This window comes from Argentina anserina, chromosome 2 (genome assembly GCF_933775445.1).
Source record: "Argentina anserina chromosome 2, drPotAnse1.1, whole genome shotgun sequence".
Classification (NCBI taxonomy): domain Eukaryota; kingdom Viridiplantae; phylum Streptophyta; class Magnoliopsida; order Rosales; family Rosaceae; genus Argentina; species Argentina anserina.
This window is the reverse complement of record NC_065873.1, coordinates 18,046,062-18,065,153: the sequence shown is the minus strand read 5'-3', so window position 1 is coordinate 18,065,153 and position 19,092 is coordinate 18,046,062. Positions and strand designations below refer to the sequence as shown.

General features: G+C 36.3%; 2 protein-coding genes across 3 annotated transcripts; both read left to right on the top strand.

Moving 5' to 3' along the window:
- The first annotated feature begins 565 nt into the window (after nt 1-565).
- LOC126784088 (uncharacterized) lies at nt 566-4,214 on the top strand. The gene is made up of 7 exons (XM_050509585.1): nt 566-697; nt 788-862; nt 964-1,098; nt 1,193-1,315; nt 1,826-1,961; nt 2,038-2,095; nt 2,175-4,214. The coding sequence occupies exons 1-7, from the start codon at nt 580-582 to the stop codon at nt 3,270-3,272; spliced, it is 1,743 nt and encodes a 580-aa protein (XP_050365542.1). The 5' UTR covers nt 566-579; the 3' UTR covers nt 3,273-4,214.
- A 6,274-nt stretch (nt 4,215-10,488) lies between these two features.
- On the top strand, nt 10,489-15,812 carry LOC126783276 (uncharacterized). 2 transcript variants are annotated; one of them, XM_050508716.1, is made up of 6 exons: nt 10,489-10,739; nt 11,470-11,616; nt 11,887-11,966; nt 12,133-13,983; nt 14,637-14,787; nt 14,889-15,812. In XM_050508716.1, exons 2-6 carry the CDS (start codon nt 11,487-11,489, stop codon nt 15,611-15,613), a joined length of 2,937 nt encoding a protein of 978 aa, XP_050364673.1. In that variant the 5' UTR covers nt 10,489-10,739; nt 11,470-11,486; the 3' UTR covers nt 15,614-15,812. The 2 variants fall into 2 exon arrangements, with proteins under 2 accessions (XP_050364673.1, XP_050364674.1); XM_050508717.1 differs by lacking the exon at nt 10,489-10,739 and adding an exon at nt 11,163-11,207.
- Nucleotides 15,813-19,092: the final 3,280 nt, after the last annotated feature.

Here is a 19,092-nt window from a genome sequence, read left to right as displayed (position 1 = left end):
TATATTTGCAGTTTTGCACATTGTTAATCGGTATGACATTAGTTAGGTGCAAGATGCTTTTGTACACAAAAACAACCCAATTAAGTTAGTTTAGTCGTCCAACTATACATTCATTACGGATAATTCATATTTTAATGCTTATTACTAGAACAAAACTAACAATCATACAATAATGAATTTATAGAGAACATCATATATAATTACATGTGTCTCTTTTAAATTTTAAATTGTAATAAATAAAATGTGATGCGAATAACTCCAAGTTATAAAAGTAACAGTTTTATACCTCATTGATCTCATACATGGTCTTCTGACTTTGCAGAAACCTGTGTTTTTCAGTAAATAATCGCCTGATTGCTGCGACTCCGTGATATATTTCTCTCATTTAAAAAAAAATTATACTTCCGGTTTGATTAAAAAATATAGTAGGCCCTAAAATGGAAATTGTATTTTCAAATGATAATGTTTTAAAACCACCCGCACGCTCCTCACACGTGCCGTTTGGCGCCTAAAAGAGCCCACTACGAGTCTGCAACTTCTCAAAAAAATCGAAACTAGGGTTTAGCCCACCACCCCAAAATGAAGCGTAAGGTTCCCGAACGCATCCCCAAACCACAATTGCAGATCCGATCTCCTTCACAGAGACGTCAAGGCCTTCGTCGGAGCTCCGATTCCCTGTTCCCCCCAAATCCCACAGGTTTCGCTCCCAAACCCTAAACTTGATCTCAAATCGATCATATTATTAGGAAATTACTCTCCCCAGCTGAAATCGATGCTCAATTTTCAGACACCAGCTGCAGGAAAGGAGTCAAATCTTTGAATCTCGATGACGAAAATCGCAGACCTCCGAGAATTGAATCGGGTAAACATTCCCAAGCTCTCGCATTTTTCATAGATTAATAACTTTTGAACTGTTCTTGATTCAAAATTTTGGAATGGTTGATGTTCTGATGCAAAATCTAGATAATGCCAAGACTTCCGAGTATGCCTTCTTTAAGAAATTGAAGGAGGATGTGAGCAATAATCATCAGTCTTGTTGTTCTAAGAGTAATCAGGCCTGTCGAGGAAGCAGTTCAAAGCCGAGAGACAGTTCCGGAGGTCATTATCTAGTACAATTTTTGAAGAGGTGATTGTTTATTTAGGCCATTTAAGTGTGCCCACCAGATGTATGACGAAATGCCTCACTGTGCAGAGAGGACTAGCAGTATTCAGAATAAGTGCGATAACATCAGGTCCGCGGGGGTCAACAAAGATGCCATACCGGAGGGATTTGAGTCATCTCACGCACTAAATGGCAGTGCGTTAAGAGAGACAGGTATTCAAGTGAGGTATAGTTAGATATTTACCGCATGAATCAATGCGCTAAGAATTCTGCTGTGTTATAGTTTTGATTGGCACCTGTGTGTATTGTTTGCTAAGTCAAATCAGTTGAGTGGAGAAATATAATGCAGAGTTATGGTTTGAATTAGTGATGTAGATTATGTGGCTCTAAGTATGCAGCTAGGATAGAAATTTTAAAGTTTGTCGTCATATATATACTTACTACTTTCATTACTTTTCGTAGAATTAAAGAGGACAAGAGCTTGTGCAATGTTGGAGGATTTGAACGGGAAAGAGAGATATATGGTAGATGAAACTGAAAACACCCTGAAACATAAGGGTATTTGCATGTCAATCCTCTACATTCTTTACCATGCTTTGTTTGACTTTCCAATCTTCTTCCAGCAATTTTGTTTCTGATGCAACTAGGTCTAAATTATTGGTCTTTTGACAGACTTGTATATGCAGTTATGATGACACTGTTAAGTAATTCTAAATCATTTAGGAAAAGGATTAGATCTCTTTGAAGAAGTAGAATCTCAAACCAGGCACACAAATGTATTCGAAAGGAAGAGACGGAAATTACTTCAGTGGGTCAGAGAAACCTCCTTTCCTGAAATTGATGATTATTGTATGGATGGGTGAGATATGACATTCTATATGTTCTGTAAATTGCTTTATGTTTTTTTGTTGATTATTCAAGATATATGTTCTCAGGTCCAATTTGGTATCAGTCCTCCTCAATCGGCTGATCCCGAAGAGCTGTGAGAACAATGTATCCTCTTTTAACTTTCAGACCTTAACTTGTTCTTTTTCATGGTTTTTGATTACTGAAAGACTATTTGGTATTGCAGAGTGTTAAGAATCCGAAGTTGATGGAAGTGTTGCCCAGTGAAAAGTCTATGCCACTTCCATCCCTTGAGTCAGATATTCATTTCAAGGAACTTCAATTGCCACCTGCGGAAAGCCTTATGGATCTTGGTTCTGACCCTTTTTCGGGTGATTCTACATTATCTTGTTTGTCAAAAAGATCCAGAGGGATTGTTTCTTGCTCCTATTCTCCAACTAGTTCTACTTATAAGAACTATCTTGATTACACAGTGTGGGAACCTGACTCTGCATTATTACTAGGAGGAAGCGCAGTTTCATGTCCAAATATTGATTCAAATTCTATTCTCCCACTCGAAGAATTTGGATTGGCAACATCTGGCTGTGTCAAAGAACTGGATATATTATATCCGCCACATAAATATATGCATGGAAGAGAGCCATATGCTCCTATGCTGGGTTGGGATTTTGATAGGATGGACGAAGGAAAATTATCTAACTTGTCCAGACACAGGGCTGACTTGGAACTACTAGGAAGTTGTACAATGTCATGTCCTATGATTGATTCAGTTAATGTTTTTCCATTCAGTGATAATGGATTGAGGGAACCTAGCCATGTTAAAGAGCTGGATATCTTCTGTCAGCCAAGTGAATATTTGGTTGAGAAACCACAATGTGCCCCTATGCTGGGCTGGAATTTTGATAGCACAAATGAAGAAAGTAATGCACATAGCTTATCAAGATATAGAGCTGGTTGTGAATTATTGAGAAATAGTGCAGTATCAGGCTCTATGGGTGGCGCAGATTCTGTGGTTCCATTTAAAGAATACGGATTGAGGGCGTCAGGTCATGTTGAAGAGCTGGATATTTTCTGTCGGCCAAACAAATATTTGGATGGAAAAGAGCCTTGCACTCTGATGCTAGATTGGGATTTTGACTATGCAATTGAAGAAAGAAACTCATCAAACCTATTCAGACATTCAGCTGAATACACACCTGCATGCCTGACCAGTTATAACAAAAGTGATGTTGAAAGACTGTGTCTTGAAGGCAGATACGACCTACAATCAGATTTCAGCAAATTGAGCTCCCCTCAACCCTATCCTGCATACCAAACGATCTAAATCAAGCCAAGGGTTGCATTTATAGCAGCGTATGGGAAGGTGGCACAACCATTTTTCCTCTCCAAAATGATCATTGGTTTAAGCGGAAGATTATCAATGAGGGGCATCCTTATTCTAATGCAGAATCTCTCCTTCAGCTAAGTAGTTCCTCGGGGGAGCATTACCCATCTACTTGCCATGCTCTAGAATTTCCTGGAGAGGAAGGTATATCTTCCCATCTTCTTACTTATGATGATATGAACATCAGATGCCTGACTGACTCAACTCATAAAAGAGCTGTGACTTATTTCATGAGAGATAATGTTAACATCCACAACAGCTCAGCCCTTTGCCTCCAGATATCGCTCAACAGACAGAAGGCATGGCCCTTGGGAATTGATATTGATAAGGCAAGCTGGGATGTGAGTGAGAGGGAGATAAGTTTTGGCTGTGATGTCAATCAAATTTAATTGTGAAGTGTAATGGCTGGATAAGCTTCAAATTTTGGGGCAGACATTAGTTTTTGAGGGTCGCAGCAATATGTTCAGGTAGCAGTTGCAACATCTATGAATCACAGTACAGGCTTTCTTTATTTTCTGATGAGATGATAACTAAACATCGGGGGTTGAATGCTCATTATGTCAAACCATTATTATCTAGCAGGTTCTTGCTAAATGTTGTCTGCTCTTATCAGAAAGAATGCAAGTTGACATTTGCCCCAGGTTCTTGCTATATATATGTTAACGTCAACTTTTAGTGTCAACAGCATGATAACACATTCATACCTCTCAGGTGGCTCGGGATTTAGGTGGAAGTATGATCACTCTCGTGTAGGTTCTACTTACGCCAATGAGTTCTATCATTTCGCAATATGTAAGCGCTCAATATGGTACAAATAGTTTTACAGTATTTCATATGAAACTCAAAGTATTGTACATGTGAATGGTTTCTTTAGAATCAAGGCATTTGTTCGAATTGTTGCTAAACTTAAAATGAGAGTTCATATTGCTTCCTCTTACCATGATTGGATCAAGTTGTCAAACTTGAATTGAAAGATGTTAGGTACTGGTAGACCGTACGGATTATACTTCAACTTTCAAAGTAGTTGAGACGAGGGCAATAGTTAATTTCTTTGACATGTCATGTAAAATGAAAACTCTTAACAGATGATTGTCATTGTGGAGGACCCCTGGATGTGTTATCAGATTAAAACCGTATTGATTGTGAAATTTTATAACAACACGAGTGATAAAAACCAGTGGTTGCAAAAATTGGTTCTAGAAACAAAAAGAGAGATCTATGGAGATTCAGGAGGATGGACCCCAAGAAGTCATGTATCTTTGATTTTTGTTGGAACTATTATCGTGACACATATATAAGAGGTAACGATATATGTAGTTAGTATTAAATTTTCAATCTGAGTGAATTTCTGAAGCACGCATCTCTAACGTGTTCATCTAAACCTAACAGATAACCACATTCTTGTTGATGTGTTAAATATTCTAATGTATATATTTGTCACTTTATTTAAAATTTTGTTCAATTATCCTTTTATGATTTAGTGAACTTTACCTCTTTATGATTTTTAAATGTGGTAGAAAATCATCATATGACTATTGTCTTACATCTCGCAATTGATTTCGCATCCTCGAGTGGCAATGAGTACTTTTTCTATTGAGAATTTATCTTTCTATGAGAAGTGGCACTTTGCACACTATTGTGTAAGACTAATTGTAGTTCAAACTACAAACCCTTCTTCTAAGTTATACCACTTCAACATTCAAATTGAAAAAGGCTATGGTGGATGGTGGGCGCCTAAGACGAAATTAAGAACCGAGAAAATGGAAGCTGTGGGTAAAACACTTTTCCTTCGATCACTCGAAATGGGGCTGATTGGTTGATGTTTAATTTATCTTTCGAGCTTTGATATATAATCCTAACACTTAACTAGACACGCAATTATAATTAGCAGCATATGTGAATCATAATATTATGTTAATCGATGAAGATGACTTGATCAATCGGAAACAAAATGGTGAGTCATTTTCATTTACATGTGCACCCTATATGATTCAACATTGACAAAACTATCAAAGATTTGAGGCCCCTCCCAGATTTTCTGCCGGATTATATTACACACTAGTTGAGAAACTAGTCTTTACCCCAGCAAACGAGATAAATTTAGACAATTATGCTCATAGTTATTTTCAAAACTAAAAGACAGTAATGTACATACAAATGAAAGTCACACCAAGTATGGTTCTCAATTCTCAAACATATGTCTAAATTTTCGAACATACTTTAATATGAATTTGTAAAACGAGAATATGAAAACAAATAGGAATACAGACACGTGTACAAATAAAATGTAATTTATTGATAATCAAGCGCGATATTACAATCTTTGTGAACTCATGTGATTCTATCTCCGTATGTAACTTGGCTTAAGGGTGATATGCACTTAATCTTGAGAGTTTGAGTTTGAGTTTGATTTGGTTTTGGATTTGGATTTGGATTTGATGAAGAACGAGCAATTTGGTAGCTTGATGATTCTTCGTGGGCTTGAGTTTGGATTTGGATTTGATGAAGAACAAGCGATTTGGTAGCTTGATGATTCTTCGTAGACTTGAGTTTGGATTTGGATTTGGATTTGATGAAGAACGAGCGATTTGGTGGCTTGATGATTCTTCGTGGACTTGAGAGACTTCGGGATTTCTCGAGAGTGATTTTCTCTCTTCTTCTCAAGTCCCCTTCTCTTCATGTTGGAAGGGGTATTTATAGTGTTAAGACTTCTATTTTATAAAATATTTTAATGACACTAAAATAATTAATTTCTTTAATTGTATAATTAAATCAATATGTATATTCTGATTAATTTAAAATTAGTTATTCTCATAACTAAATTAAACAGAAAATAATTGATTTAATTATAACCGTTAAAGAATTTATTAATTTAATCAAATGTTCAATTACCATTTCGAATCGTCAATGACATTCAATTTTCCGATTTATGTCGGAATCACGTAGCTTCAATTACGATCATCCATTTATGTGCTGACACAAGTTTTATTCGGATCCACACTAATTTTATTGACTTTTAGGCCACATGTGCAATTTTGTCGGGTTCTTGGTCGATTTAATCATTTAATGAAGATGATTTACTTCATTAAATTTCATGTGTTTACATAATTCACTGAATTCCGAATCGAGTCATATATCTAAGTATCTTATCAGGACTAGGAAGTTGCTATTTGTGAACGAGAAGTTAAGCTAAGATTAGCGGCTGTTTGTGTGTTATGGTTTTCAGTCAAATCTGTATTCAAGACGATTTAGTTATAGGGTTTCTGAGGCTGGTACATTGGGGATTAATCAATAGCAGTCGCAAACACCATTTTATGACCTTTTACAATGTCACTTGATGAGTACAAAGTCACAAACATTTGTGTGTTGCATTATTGTCTTTGGCCCCAAATTGGGAGAACCATCATATTAGTTGTCGGAATTAAATAAGAGTTTTAGTTAAGATAGAGTGAGAAAATAAATATCAAATCCCCCACTAGTGTCCTCTCAATATATGGGCAAAAAGAAGATCTTTTGTCTTCCAAGTTCTTCATCGTGATCTGTGGTAGGTCCTTCCATTTTTCGTAGCACATATAAGTTGAGTAATCATATCAATGCCAAATATCTTACCGTGGGATTGAAATGTTAGTGACAAATTGATCAACAATTGTTGGCCTATAATATGTTTTACCCTATGCCTTTCTCTTTCCCTGCCACATTTTTCCCCATATGCTTTAAAATGTGATAATGCATGGTTAAAGCTTTAGTTTCCTTTTCATGGTAAAAGTTTCACACTCTCATATGATCAAAACACACTTAGATGAGTTAGATAATAGCTGATCATTTACTTTACCAATTATACTTTCTAGATCTTAAAGTATAAGTAATTGAGCACGGATATACCTTTATGGCTTAATCCACATTTAGATGAACGTCAATCAAATATAGATACAACACACCAAACTACAAGTTGAATCCGAAAATCCAAAACCCTTTTTTCACTATCACACTTAATCCAAACATATAAATAACGCTCCGAGATGTACAAGCATTGCCAACAAAAGAAACGCCGCTTAATATCAGACCTGGCCCGTCGGTTGTGCCTAGTGTGTGCCAACATAGTCAAAAAATTTGGAAGGTTAACAAAATTTTTGTATCACTATGTAACAACTGGTTTTTTGGTTTGAGTTTTGGATGTGTGTGTGGAATCTCTTATCCCCAGTTTGAAACCTCTTATTACTTTTTTTTTTTTACTAATTTTCCTAAATTTCATAAATCATAAACTCATAATCTACTCTCATTCAAGTCAATGACTTCCTCACTTCCCTCACAAACACAGAGTCGGCCAGTTCCCTGACTCAGTGACTCCCCTCATTTGAGTCATCTAGCTCAATAACTCGTATAGACCACTAAGACAGTGAGACTAGTCGTCCTCTCCCTTTCTCTGGCCTTTATTCTCCTCTCCTCTCCCACTCTCTTGCCTCTCCGAGACTTCAATCTTGACGAGCAATCAAGCATCATTAGGAAGACGAGATGAATCTGGGTCCAAGCTGTCAAACCTCCAACTCTCAATTGTCCAACTCTCCAAGGTATGTTAGTTATTTAGTTAGTCTGAATTGAGTGCTTGTTTTTTGAACTCTTTTCAAACTGAATTGATTGAACCACCAATTGTATTATATTGAATTTTGATGTTGATGTTGGTCTTGAAATGAAAATGTGATAGGGGAGTTGAATTTCGTGTGATAGGGGAAATTACTGTTAAATTTGTATTAGATTGAATTGATAATTAAACTTTGTTTGAATATATTATGTTTAATGTAATGAATTTTGAAGTCAATGTAACATGCTTACAGAGCATTCATTTTAAAAGTCAATGTAACATGCTTACAAATTATTTGCTTTTGAATTCAATCTATTATGCTTTTACAGAAAATTTTATTTTAGTCTTCTATCTTTTTGTTGTTGTGATCTTAATTGTTGGTCTGCTTATATAGATGTCTATTTGGGATACTATGCTTCTATTTTTGGTTTATTGTTTCCCTTTTTTCATGAGCACATAAGGGGTCACATTTGATATTTCGCACAAGGTCTCCAAATACAGAGCATTCATTTTAAAAGTCAATGTAACATGCTTACAAATTATTTGCTTTTGAATTCAATCTATTATGCTTTTACGGAAAATTTGCTTTTAGTCTTCTATCTTTTTGTTGTTGTGATCTTAATTGTTGGTCTGCTTATATAGATGTCTATTTGGGATATTATGCTTCTATTTTTGGTTTATTATTTTCCTTTTTTCATGAGCACATAAGGGGTCACATTTGATATTTCGCACAAGGTCTCCAAATACGACGGACCGGCCCTGCTTAATATACATGTCGAAAATTGAATATTACTGTAAATGTATTTGATGTTCTTGAATAATAAAACATAGCAGGGTTATCATACTTAAATGACCAATTGTCAACAGAGAAAAACGACATACCTTACGTGCCCCCAACAATTTTTGGGAATGTCTCATGTTTGCACTCTTCTTAAAAAGGAAAAAAAAGAAAAAAAAACAGAGAAAAACAAATTTGTCATCTAAAATTATGTTCGCAGTGCATCAAGACAATTATACTTTGTTGTTTAGTTACCCTATTAGATTTTCACTCTTAATTTGCTCTAGGAGGGGGCTGAATCTTTTCTGTCTTATGTCGTAACCTCTGCTATCAAAACAAACAAGACCCATAAAATTAGTAAAGAATCTTCTTATCTTATTTCCTGAGCAGTAGTAATTTCAATCTTTTTTTATCTGATATCAATTATTTGAATATCATACCCAATTATACCTAATTAAACAACTACAAAAATTGCATTGGCATTAGATAATTGACCACTCTGTTTTCTGGTATCCACTAGACTATAAATTCTTTAATCAAATCCTCAATTATGATTGGAGTAGGTAGGTGTGCATGTCCAGGGATTCAAAGACTTTATATCAAATCCTTTTAGGAAAATACTGCTGGACATAATTATCAAAGGGAGATAAACCTTAAAATGAAGGGCATGCATGGACATGATTATTGTTTATGTACTAATTACTTGAAGACTCATTCCCACATAATATAATCGAGGTTTTGAATTGATGGTAGGGAGATATGCGAAAATTCTGATCATATACGTAATATAGATTCTTGATAACGACCATTACATTCAATGATGACTATATGTATGTGGTCATTTGATGAGTTGAGCAATCATAATATATTTTTTTACGTATACTTATGGTTTCGTGTGAAAAAAAAGTCATCAACAAACAAGATTTTTTTACCTAAAAAACAAATCAATACTCCATATTGCCATAAAACCATAGAAGATTTGGGCATTTGCCACTACTAGGAGCTGTAACGATACAGAGAACCCATGCCAGTGGTAAATATCTGGAAAAATTGATGGTAGCCAGACCCAATAAAGTGTGGCAAACCGTATCAGACTCTGTAATGATCAGTAACATCATTTGGTCAAAAGTATGAGATTCTTCCTCTAAAGTCTAAAGTACAATACCCCATTTTTCTATCTAGGTCACCAAGACACAATTATTTTAGCTTATAATATCAATCAAACTAAAATTACATCTTCCGCTTGCAAAAGTGAACAATTTCAGTAAACATTCATTCCACACGCCCTCGCAAAAGAAATCAAAGATCATTAGTCTTACTTCCTTCTAGAATTCATTTGGATCACTATTAAGTTCAAGGTAATAATATAAAGGACTATACAATTTCAAGGAAGACCCCTCAATCTACGTAACAGAAGTCATGTACGTCAACTATAATTACGTATAAATTAAGCTTAAAGAACACATTTACCGGAAAAAATAGAAAAAAGATCTTCTACCCAAATCACTCTGTCCGTATAGTTTGCAAAACAATTCGTACAAACTACAGAGAATCAGTCAAGTAATGAATTTAGCATTGAGAAAACATCTCAAAGATTGCATCAATATATCGGTAAATACACTTAGGCCAGGAGTGAAAACTTCGTAGAATATAAGGTCATAAACAGAAAAAAAAAAAAAAAAGAACCAAGCCCTGTAAATATGCCAGTATTGTCTGATTTATCCACAATTTTTTTTTCTTTTTTTCACACACACACAGACCTCTCTCTCATAATCGTCGTCTGCTTCTTCCTCTCACTTTCTGTCTCATAAATCAAATCAATCACACACGTAAACCAGTCCCCCATTTCCATTTTCAAGTCCAGACAACACACCCCACACAGAGCTAACCCAACCTTCTAGAGTCGGTGGAGACTCATCCAACTACAAGAAGCAGCACAACCATCTCAAACTCAACAACCAACCCCACACGCTTAGCCGATCTATTCAGATACCGGTGTAATCTCCGGCCACGTCATCACCGGAATGAGAGCTCCCGACCACCTCAACAGGTCTCCCAATCTCTCTCTCTCTCTCTCTCTCTCTCTCTCTCTCTCTCTAAAAAAGAATGCAGCTTGATAAAGACTCAAACTTCAAACTCACTTTCCGATCTCGCATTTCTCGAAGCTTTGGCGAATCTAATACTTTCCCAGACCCAATATTCTCTTCCTTTTTTGGGTTTAATCAAGCTCAATGATTCTGTTTTAATTGGGATTTCTTTTGCTAATTTTTTCGATCTCCCAAAAAAATAAAAATCCAAACTTTATTGGGTTCCTTGCTTTTTTGGGGCGATTGGAACTTGTCATAGTAAAGTGAGTGATCAGTGGTTTTGGTTTTGGTTTTGGGTTTATATATGTAATTGGTTCAGAGCTGTTCCCAGAATTTGATGTGATATTTCACTCCATTCTATTTGTCTCTATTACCAATCACTCCCTTCTCCCTAGTTTCCTAATTGAGATTCAAGTTTCAAGCTTTGAGAGGTTTGTGCTGGTTTTGCATGAAATACCCCAAAAAAAAAGGACCCTTTTGCGCTTTCTGTGTGGAATTATTAATCATGATGAATATATGGTAGCTTGGAATTGTTTGTTGTTTTGTGATTTGCTTCGGTGTAAGCTGTCTCTTTTTTTTGTCAATGGTTTTGCTCAGTTGTTTGACTAGTGCAGATTTCTTTTATTGCTTTAACAATTCAAAGAAATTGGAAGTGATTGAGTACTGGGATTAATGTATTGTGTGATGCAACAGGTGCTGAATTGAAGGGGATGCATAGCAGCAAAGCCCACAACGGCGATAAGCCGATCCCGGGATGCCTGGGAAGAATGGTCAACCTGTTTGATATGAGCACTGGAGTTTCTAGAAACAAGCTGCTCACTGATAAGCCTCACCGTGATGGTAATTCGCTTGATAATTTGGTCATCATTTAGATATTTAATGTCAAAAATAGGACATAAAATTTAGCTGTTCTCTTTCGTTTGGATTTTGAGGACACAATCAATAACATTATGTTGATGGCTAAATTTTGGTTGGATAGTTACTTCTCTTTCCTCTATTGCCTACCTTTTCATCATACAAAGTTTTGAAAAGTCCAATGGTCAAATAGATATGTTCAATTTTCGGCTGGTCTAAGTAGTCAAATATAGTACTGAGATGCTGTTTTGGTAGGCTCTTCACTCTCAAGGAGTCAATCGGATGTGGTAACAATGCTGGGTTCCCCCTATGGAGATCAGATAGAGGATAAAGTGGTAAGTTTTATGCAGGATTTCTACGACTAATAAAATTATAGAAGAGTGATAACTAGCGGAACAATTTTCTTGTATTTAATTCAAAATGTCAGTTTCTAAATTTGGGTTGGATTGAATGGGTGGTTTTTTTCTTACCTGATTTCTGATGGCGTGTTACTGTGTTTAGATTGTTTCAGAATTGAGGAGAAGTTCATCAAACAGTAAAGCAAATGGCACACCGATAAAGATGCTTTTAGACCAAGAAATGTCAAAAGAGGTGGAAACTAAGAAAAATCCACCTAATGTAGTTGCCAAGTTGATGGGTCTTGATGCTTTTCCACGACAGCTACCTGATTCAGCCGCTCAAAGAAGTAATGCAAGCAATTGTTCTCATTGTACTAATAATCATTCCAGTGTACCATCCGGATGTTGGCAGCAAGAAGATGAGTTTTTAGACAAGCAAATGCAGCATGAATTCCATCAATGTCCACAGCAGAATGATTACAAAGATGTTTATGAAGTCTGGCAGCAACCTCAAAAGACTAGTTATGGAAGAAATAAATCACCACAGAAGGGAAGGTATAATGAGAAGCAGATGGATCTTGTTCGTCAGAAGTTCATGGAAGTGAAACGCTTGGCTACAGATGAGAGGCATCGCCAATCCAAAGAATTTCAAGATGCACTAGAAGTATTAAGTTCCAATAAAGATATGTTTCTCAAGTTTCTGCAAGAGCCAAATTCCTTGTTCTCTCAACATCTATATGACTTACAATCTCTTCCTCTAGCCACAGAGACAAAGCGGATTACTGTGCTTAGACCTACAAAGATGGTTTCAAACGACAATTTTGTGGGATCAGGGAATAAGAGTGATAAACAGACAAAGAAGTCATCCCAGGTATGTCAAGCTGTGTGGGAAAGCCACCATGTATACCCTCCTATCATTGCCGATCAGAAAGTCGATGAGTACTCTGCTCCACCAACTCGTATAGTGGTGTTGAGACCTAGCACTGGGAAGACTCTAGATGGTAAGACTGTGGTCTCTTCCCCTATCTCATCAGCAAGGTTACAGGGTGAAAACTTCTATGAGGAGCATGAAGATGATGAGGTGCAAGAATCAATAGAAGTTGAAGAGGAGATCACACAGACGAAGCGTGATAATTCCATAGGCCACCGGAGGGATGAAACTTTGCTTTCCTCTGTATTTTCCAATGGTTATACTGGGGATGAGAGTTCGTTTCACAAGTCAGAAATTGAATATGCAGCTGGAATTCTCAGTGACTCAGAAGTCATGTCACCATCTCCTAGGCATACATGGGATTACATCAATAGGTTTGGCGGCCCTTTCTCTTCTTCCTACAGCCGCATGTCATGTTCTCCAGAATCATCTGTTTGCAGAGAAGCCAAGAAGCGACTTTCTGAAAGATGGGCCATGATGTCATTAAATGGAAATCCGCAGGAGCAAAGACATGCCCGAAGGAGCTCTAGCACGTTAGGTGAGATGCTTGCTCTATCAGAGGTTAAGAAGTCAACAACATCTGAGGATGAAAGTAGTCACAAGGAACAAGAACGAAGGGAATCAGTTTCATGCTTAACTAGTGAATCCAGTAAGGAACGGTTAGTTGATTCTCCTTGTCTTTTGAGGTCAAAATCTCTCCCTGTGTCTTCTGCAGTATTTAGCAGCCCGGTCAACAGTGCAATTTCAGATCATGGCAAGATAGATGTTCCTAAAGAGCTGAATAAGACAAAGAGCATGAAGTCATCATTGAAAGGGAAAGTCTCAAGTTTGTTTTTCTCCAAAAATAAGAAATCAAATAAAGAGAAATCTGAGGCATCTCAAGCAAACTATGAATCTCAATCTTCCTTTTCTGGACAATTGAATTCCCAAGTTCGTCCTGGAATTACTAGTGATGATGCATCTCAGTGTTCCAATGATGGTGGATTTGAAGGGTGTTTTTCTCCTGCTCTATGTGGTGCTTCAGGGAAAGACTCTCCGGTTGTAACAAACGTCGAACAAAAACAAGGGACATCTCCTTGGGAGGTAATTCAGTACTCTATTCTTCCATTACTACCTTCTTAAATGTAAAACACCGAGAAAAAAGAGAAAAAGAAAAAAACATTTCTATTAACACACCCTAATTTTCTATTTGCACACACCTCATATTACTCCTATAATTTAATTGTATTTGCAATTTTCCCCTTAATTTAGCTTTAGAGGGGGTGTGTTAATAGAAAAATAGGGTGTATTAATGGGTTGTAAAAGGAGGAAATAGTTTTGAGGATGTACGTTAGTATATCCGGACTCTGGTTGCTCCTTTGCTTTACATCTACCAGCTATACCAAGACGGAGAATATATTACCATGATATGTTATTCTTTTGTTGTTTGACCACTCACTTATCAGCATTTAATATGTTAGTTTTACTAGACATGGGTTCAAGTGTGGCAAGTACGATATTTGGGGTTTCAGGGTTTAGGGTACTCAATGGAATCATTAATATGGAAAGTTTATATGCATGTCGATGATGGTTTGTAATTCAAGCTTTTATTAGTGGGTGAAATTGACTGCATTCATTTGACTGGGCATTGCAAATATGGTTTCCTTTTCTTTTTTTCCCCTTCTCTTTTCTTCATATTCTTGGACCTCAAGTATTTCCTGACAATATCATTGAATATCACTTATTGGAATCCGCAGGTAGGATTGTCTTTGGCAAAGCCTGTGGCGCCTGGAAGTGTTGTTGAGAATCAGGACCAGCCAAGTCCAATATCAGTTTTAGAACCGCCATTTGTAGAGGATGAAAATATTATTCAAGAATTTTCTAGATTTTTAAAGCCAGACCACCTAGGTAATTTCCCTTCTCTCTTTGATTATTTTCATTACTATTTATTTCTTATTTTATTCCTTCTTTGTGGCTGTCTTATTGAGGAGCTTTGTTTGTTATTACAGGAAGAAATCTTAAGTCTAACTTAATTGACAAATCACCGCCAATAGGATCAATTGCTCGGACCCTATCGTGGGATGAATCTTGTGCAGAGACTGCCACACCATATGGTCCATATTTAGTAAAATCACCTTCAGTTTCCACTAGCACCGAGGAAGAAGAACAAGACTGGCATGCTATAGTCCAAACTCTTTTATCAGCAGCCGGCCTCGATGGTGAGCTGCAATGTGACTCATTTTTTGGTAAATGGCATTCACTTGAAAGTCCTTTGGACCCATCTCTCCGAGATAAGTACGCCAATCCGAATGACAAAGAGCCTTTGCACGAGGCAAAGAGAAGGAAATGGCGATCAAGTCGGAAGCTTGTATTTGACTGTGTTAATGCAGCCCTAGTGGACATCACTGGTTACGGTGCATCAGACAGCGGCAGCACAAAGACCATTTCGTGCAGTGGGGCCCACGACAGGTACTTGGAGGGCAATACCTTCTTATTGGCAGATCGGGTATGGTCCCGGGTGAAGGAATGGTTTTTGAGCGAAGTGAGGTGTGTTCCGGAGGACGGTGGGGACATCAACAACCAGGAGGTGGAGAGGGTGGTGAAGAAGGAGGTTGTGGGGAGAGGGTGGCCTGAGCAAATGAGATGTGAGATTGACATTGTAGGAAAGGAAATAGAGGGGAAGTTGCTGCAAGAGCTAGTGGAGGAGGCCGTTGTTGATTTTGACAGGGAGTAAATGAAACCAATAATTTCATGTCATTTTTTTTGCTCTTAATCAATTTCATTGTAACTATTATTTGTGCATTTGATTTTCAACAATTATGGTCCCCCTACCCACCTTAGTTGTTTAATCCCACAAACATTTCAATGATTGTTTCATAATTTGTGTCCGTTATGTTAATATACTAGTGTATAATAATGTATGTTACTTCCTACTTCCTAGCTGACTTTGTCTAGCATTCAGATCATCACTCTTGTTTGTATTGTGTAAGGTGGAATGTTTAATAGGAATTGACAACAAATATTATGTGTCAAATTGCTGTGTTATTGCCCAAGTACATCGTAAATGAATCATCCAACCGTTAATATGCAGGTGTAAGTATTTTTCGAATCATTGAAAACTTTTAACGTAATCCAAAATCATGAAAACTAATCTGGAATTAGGTGGCTTTTACAGAAAAAAGTCCGGGACGAAGCATCAGAAATATTCCGTTTAGTCATTTCTGGTGTAAAGCGAGAGAATGGAAACATTTATAACTGGCTTTCGATAGTTTGTTGGCAAATACTTCTATGTTGGTATAATATTCTTCATGTAGACACATGAAATGCCAATCCTGAAAACTAACTGTTGGCCCCAGAAGTATTAATGTGATGTGGTAGCTGCTGCTGCAGATCTTTATTTGTTTGGTTGGAAATTGATGAAAGAATTTAGCAACTCCTATTGGATAAGAGTTTGGATGCCAAGATATAAATGGGGGTTCTTGCAAGTAGGTGTGGTTGATGGATTAGCAACTTCTCTGTTTGGATGGTTATGGCATCCAAGAATTTCACTTGAATTTCAAGCATAGTAGACAACAAGTGAACGCTCACAAAAAGAAAAAACAACAACACAAGTACCGTAAATTTTGGCAAAATGACTCCTCAAATTTCAACATGTTTATAGTCAATGTTTGTAACTTGGTATCCTCAAAGACTTTCTAAACTCAGAGACTAATCGACGGCAATGTTTATAATCAACATGTTAAACTGCTTCCTCCTCTGGTCACAAAAAAAATAAATTGGAACTTAAAACTCCAATTAGCTTCGGTGAGATTCGGACCTGGGTAAGAGGGATTCTCACACGCTAATGTGCGTCATTGATTAATGTTTAGTTTGAGCATCCCCTCAACAATTTATGTAATTCTTCTTACAATGTCTCCGAAAAAATCATTATCCAGAAAAAAAAAGACAAAATAGAACAGAAGTACTGAACAGAACTCAAGGAGGACCAGATATATACGTGTTACAGTCTTGCAGACTCTCATAATCAGACAATTAGTACCCAAAAAAAAAGTCATTGCAAGTAGAAAATTTGAAAAATGAGCATCTAACTATCAACTGTCTAATGAAGTCATGAGTCAGAAACCAAATCGATAATAAAAAACTTCAGACTTCTCAGAGTCCCTGTGAGATCCCTAAACTTGCTGAGGCCAACTGTTCTGCAGGCCACAGAAATATAGTATAGAGTAAAAAAGGACAGGAGTGACAAAGATTTCGCAGAAGGGTCGATGTCGTCATCATGATCATAGAGATCCAAATTCATATCTCTGTTGCCAATTTTCAGATTCCAGCTACTCTCAGAAGTTTGGTGTCATTTCATAATGAAGAAAGGAGAGAATATGCAGCAGAGTAGCAGTAGTACTAGCTCTGGTGTAAGGAAACTCGTGACCGGAGCTTCATGACCATCCATGGAATCAAAGTGAGATAATTATGACAGTCATGGAGTTCTTGAAGGCTGAATGAAGCCAGAGATGTATAGGACCATTTCTAGTGCCTAAAGAAAGGACAGCAAAGAGAATATTATATGTCACTCGCAGTTTTGCATGCATGACATAAATGTGTCCATGGTCCCTTCCTTTTGTTTTTTCATCACTGTTAATCTTGACACATGAATACAGTAAGATGCTAAGTTTTATTTTTATTTTCAAAAATAAAAAAAACTATAGTTGAAGACTCTGGACTTCGGGAGCATCATAATAAAGCTAATATCAAAGATTTGGGTGTGAGTGAACTTAAAATTAAACCACGAAATCTCAGATTGTGCTTCATACCATTACCAACTATGTGCTCCATCCCTTATTACCACATGTTCCTGAGCATGGCAAAACTTACCATACCATGATCGCAGAAAGAACTTTAGAGCAACGAAGCAATCAGAACTACTTTGAGATCTTATATAATACGCAAAATCACAATACATTAATTTCACCAACACAAAATGCATATCAAATCAAAATAAGCGAGTGAACAATGATATGCTTAAGAAAATGGCGATCGGTTCAACCGGAGCTTAAATCCTGCTGCATCAAGAGGAGAAGAACTTAAGAAAATATTCATATTGATATGAAAGTCCGTAACATTGTTTCATTTTTTTTGTAATTTCAAAAGGGTGGGTCTATTACCACCCCACTATCTACTTTGTTCACCATTCATGCTCATTTCACCCCATATTTTTAATTTTAATATTAAATTTATTTATTTCACAAACTTTTTTTTTCAAAAACTGTCCTTATATGACATATTGAATTGAAAAAGAAATTTTTTATAGATCTTTCAACTAATTACACCATTATGGATTCATATACATTTTTTAATTTTTTTTCTAGAAAAAATTTCAGTGTTTATCTAATATAAATGACAAAAAAATCATAGATTAACAACTTTGAGTTGTAGAAACAAAATCATAAATTATCAAATTTGAGCAATGAAAAAAAGTTTGATTCCGGTGTTAAATTTTATTTATTTATGATGTTCCCGAGGTGTTACAATTAAGTTCACATTAACAAATTACATGTGAATATCTAACAGAAAATATGGAAATTTTTCAATAAAAAAGTGAGATATATTTTCATATTAGGGTGGAGAAGATTAATATTGCATGACATGATTAATTAATTATATATTTTAGAAAATTGTTGTACTGAATTGTCATTTTATACTTGGGTAATAGTCTTTCAGTAATTGAAATTTTTGTGGGATGAACAATATAATTGGTGGGGTGGCAATAGCCGTACCCTTCCAAAATCACAGAGCTTTGAAGATACATATAATTTTGAATTTACTTTGTTACAATGCAAAATCTTCCAACCAAGGAAACTGGGGTTCCTACTTACAGAAAAAAGAAAAAGAACAAAGAAACTGGGACTCATACCATCGTGACTAGAAATTTCTTCCCTCTGTTAGTTAGTTTAGTAGTTTTAATGAGCAGCCAAGTAAATTCAGCATTTCCCCAAACAATGACCTCACCATTTTGAGGGAAGTAAATAAGTAAATTTGCCGACCACTATTTTTGTGTCAATCCTTTCATGACATGTGTATTTTCACAACTCATATTTATATAATAATTGAGTAATTAGACACATGTCATGAATTTAAAAAGGTGTGCACAAAAATAGTGATCGGCAAATTTATTTACTTATTTTAAGAGTCTAGATATATCATTCTTAGTTACAACAT